The following is a 3,585-nucleotide window of genomic DNA, read 5'->3' as shown; positions in this document are numbered from 1 at the left end:
GTGTATTGCATTCAGTTTTGGTCCCCCACTACAGAAGGGATGTGGACAAATTGGAGAGAGTCCAGCGGAGGCCAATGGAAATGATTAGGGGGCTGGGGCACATGACTTGTGAGGAGAGGCTGAGGGAACTGGGCTTATTTAGTCTGCAGAAGAGAAGAGCGAGGGGGGTTTGCTAGCAGCCTTCAACTACCTGAACGGGGATTCTAAAGAGGATGGAGCTCGGCTGTTTTCAGTGGTGGCAGATGACAGAACAAGGAGCAATGGTCTCAAGTTGCAGTATGGGAGGTCTAGGTTGGATATAAGGAAACACTATTTCATGAGAAGGGCGGTGAAGCACTGGAATGGGTTACCTAGGGAGGTAGTGGAATCGCCATCCTTACAAGTTTTTAAGGCCCTGCTTGACAAAGCCCTGGCTGGGCTGCTTTAGTTGGTGTTGGTCCTGCTTTGAGCAGGGGATTGGACTAGATGACCTCCTGAGGTCTCTTCCAAACCTAATCTTCTGTGATTCAGCATGGCAATGGGATGGTTGGCACAGCATGGAGAGCAGCTCATTTATGCTGTGTTTCATGCACTGCCATGTCATGGCTGGAGATACGGGTTCAAATTTTGGCTTAAGGAAAGGAGCAAAGTGAGTGTCAGTCTGGGCCCTGGTAGGCATTTACCTATAATACACCAGAGACACCTCAGCGAATAAGTTATTTAGTAAATTTGCCCTTGTTTTCCTGTTTGCATGTTATCCACAAATAGACTTTGACAAGAACTGGTCACGTTCTTCAGACACTTTACGCAATCTACTCCCTTCAAAGCGAACAAACTATTCACTATTAGTTACATATTATTGCCACTCCATAGATGCTGGAACTAGGGGTGCTGCCCTACCTGCTGGCTTGAAGTGGTTTCCACTATAACCAGGGTTTACTGTTTGGTTCAATGGCTCTCCGCACCCCCACTGTACAAATTGTTTCAACACCCCTTCTCCACTCCCTTATTGAATGAAAGACTTTGAATCTTCTCTCTAAAAAAGATCTGGAGATAGCCCTGTGCACAGTTCTGGCAGGGATGTATTGCTCCAAATGTTCGTGAGACTTGTGCTTTCTGCAAACAAAAATAGTCATGCTCATGAATATGCACAGCAACACAGCAGACAGGCTGTGAATACTAATGAGAAGCTGCTGGTTTTAGTCACATTAATGTTCACAAATGCTTTTTGCAGTTTTTGCCAGGCTTTAAAAACAGCATAACCTTTTCTTCTTACCCACGCAAAGTAATAGCAGGGGGTGCTGTTGGTCAGGATAAAAGGACGCAGGGGGTAGATCCCACTATAGGTAGCCCTAACTAAATGCTCATAGCTGCTAATTTTTTATGAGCAAAACTACTAGAATTCACAAAAAGAATCTCTCAGCACACCAGTTATATCAGTTTTGTTGTGCATTGGGTTGGTGCATTGGGTTGGACTCAGATTCTTCACTTCAGATGGTCTTTTTTATAGGGACAATTGAAATGAAAAGCCAACTCAGTGTTTTGTATATTTTGTGGGAAACTGATTAAAAAAGAGAGAGAGAGAGAGAGAGAGAGAAGTGTATATACCTGCACGCACACAATAAAGCAGGGGTACCTTTCCCCCTCACTTGTGCAAACAGAGGCAATGAAATAGTCGCTCATTCATTCCTCTCTAAAAATAGGAGTTGCACTGTTCAACTCCCTTCAGTTCTTCAGTAATCTGCTTAGATATCCTCTCCCTCAAGGAATTAAAGAGGTGCAGCCTCATGAACCCTTCAGATGACAGGTACTGATGCCACCTTGCCCCGCCCTGATATCTAGGATGCCATTGGATGACTATGGATACCATTCCACCAATCAAAAGTTTGGGCTAGAAATATGCAGTTAAAATGTCTGGATGCTCCAAATTCTTGAGAGGACTTAACAATTAGTGTTACCCTGTTGGTCAACAGTCCCAGTGTCAGGCTGGGAGGGCAGCTGGGTGACCGACATCTCTCTCAAGCACAAACATACCTGCTGAGGGTGGCCCAATGAGCACAGCAATGGCTTCAATGAGCAGGACCAGCCCAATGGCACTGGAGAACTTCTGGGATCCAACAATGGCCATGAGCACCTCAAACTGCAATGCACCCACCATGCCATAGGAGATGCCAAAGAAGACACAGAAGATGACCAGTGCCGTGTAGGTGTTAGCCCTGGCGCTGCAGATGTCTGTCAGGCCATTGAAGAGCATAGCAAAGCTGAATAAGTAGGCGACATGGGGACGCATCCACTTCAGCCCGGCTAGCATCCCACAGGAAGGGCGGGCAAAGATATCTATGAAGCCAATGATGGACAGCAGGAAGGCAGCTTCTGTGTCTGGCACTCCTATGTCTTTGGCATAGTTGACCAGCAATATGGGGGGCACAAAGAGACCCAAGACCATGATGAACTTAGCAATGGAGTAAATGACAAACCCCCGGTTGGAGAAGATAGAAAAATCCAATAGCTTCTTCCCTTTCCTGGGCTGCTGCTGCTTCTTGGTTTTCTTTGACTTTTTGGCTCCATCCATGGTGCTTATGGCCTCCTCTGCCCTTTCCCCAATGGGCAGCATCTCCTTGGCTTCATATTTGTCCTGAACTCCCTCCATCTTCCGCTTCATGCCTGCCTCGAGAGGTCTCATGACTGCTCCACAGGTGCAGCAATTGAGCAGCAAACCCCCCATGATGAGGAATCCCCCTCGCCAGCCAAACTTCTCGAGCAAGACCTGACCCAGCGGAGAGAGGGCAGAGAGGAAAACAGGGCTCCCAGCTGCAGCAAGCCCATTGGCCAGAGGTCTACGTTTGTCAAAGTAGGTGCCCAGCATGATCAGGGAGGGCTGGAAGTTCAGAGCCATACCTAGACCTGTGGGCAGGGGTAGGGGAAGGAGGAGATGGAGACAGTAATGGGTGTGAGACAACAGAGACAAGAGGACCACAACAAATGCAAACTTCTCAGAGATTCTGCATGCACACACCTAGTCCAAAGATCCCATTATGTAGTTCAGTTCTCTTCCTGAGTCTTAGACTCTCCCACATGACTTACTGTATGAAACTCATTGGCAGAGGGAGGGCCAGGTCCCAAAGAGCTTACATTGCAGTGGGACCCGCCCACTGCCACCTGCCTTTGGCTACCCTGTTCTAACTGGCAGGCCTCTCCTGAGAGCCTGTATCAGGACTGCTCCACTATCACCTTACTTGTGCTATTACTCTTTAAACTCTTGATCAGTCCCACTGTGACCTCCACCTCAGGCTGTTCCTTTGTCAGATTGCATCCCAAAGAGAAAATATTAAATGGACCAGGGTTTTTTTTCTGTTACTATGGGTTCTTCTTCCTCCTAGTGCATGTGTTTCTTCCCACGTGTCCCCTCAGAGCTCAGTGGTTTCCCCCCACCCGATGCCCCAATGACTCTGCCTCTGTATGAAGATGGCTGGGTGGAGTTCCCTCTCTAGCCCATCCAGTCTTGCTAAATCAATTGATGAGCTAGACCTTAAGGTGTTTCTCCTGCCAGCCACTGAGTTCTGAGCAGATTGTCCTCACAGTGCTCTCAGCCTTTGCCAGCCAGAG

General features: G+C 47.9%; 1 protein-coding gene across 1 annotated transcript in view; it reads right to left on the bottom strand.

Moving 5' to 3' along the window:
• SLC16A8 (solute carrier family 16 member 8) overlaps positions 1 to 3,269 on the bottom strand; it is a 9,898-nt gene extending 6,629 nt beyond the window's left edge. The window contains exon 1 of the mRNA XM_032792127.2: positions 2,014 to 3,269. Within this exon, the coding sequence (XP_032648018.2) occupies positions 2,014 to 2,875 (862 nt within the window). The 5' untranslated portion in view covers positions 2,876 to 3,269. The remainder of the gene's footprint in view (positions 1 to 2,013) is intronic.
• Between the last annotated feature and the right edge of the window lie 316 nt (positions 3,270 to 3,585).

Source organism: Chelonoidis abingdonii, chromosome 1 (genome assembly GCF_003597395.2).
Source record: "Chelonoidis abingdonii isolate Lonesome George chromosome 1, CheloAbing_2.0, whole genome shotgun sequence".
NCBI classification, from domain to species: domain Eukaryota; kingdom Metazoa; phylum Chordata; order Testudines; family Testudinidae; genus Chelonoidis; species Chelonoidis abingdonii.
Note: the sequence above shows the minus strand (reverse complement) of the source record. Positions and strands in the feature narration are given on the sequence as shown.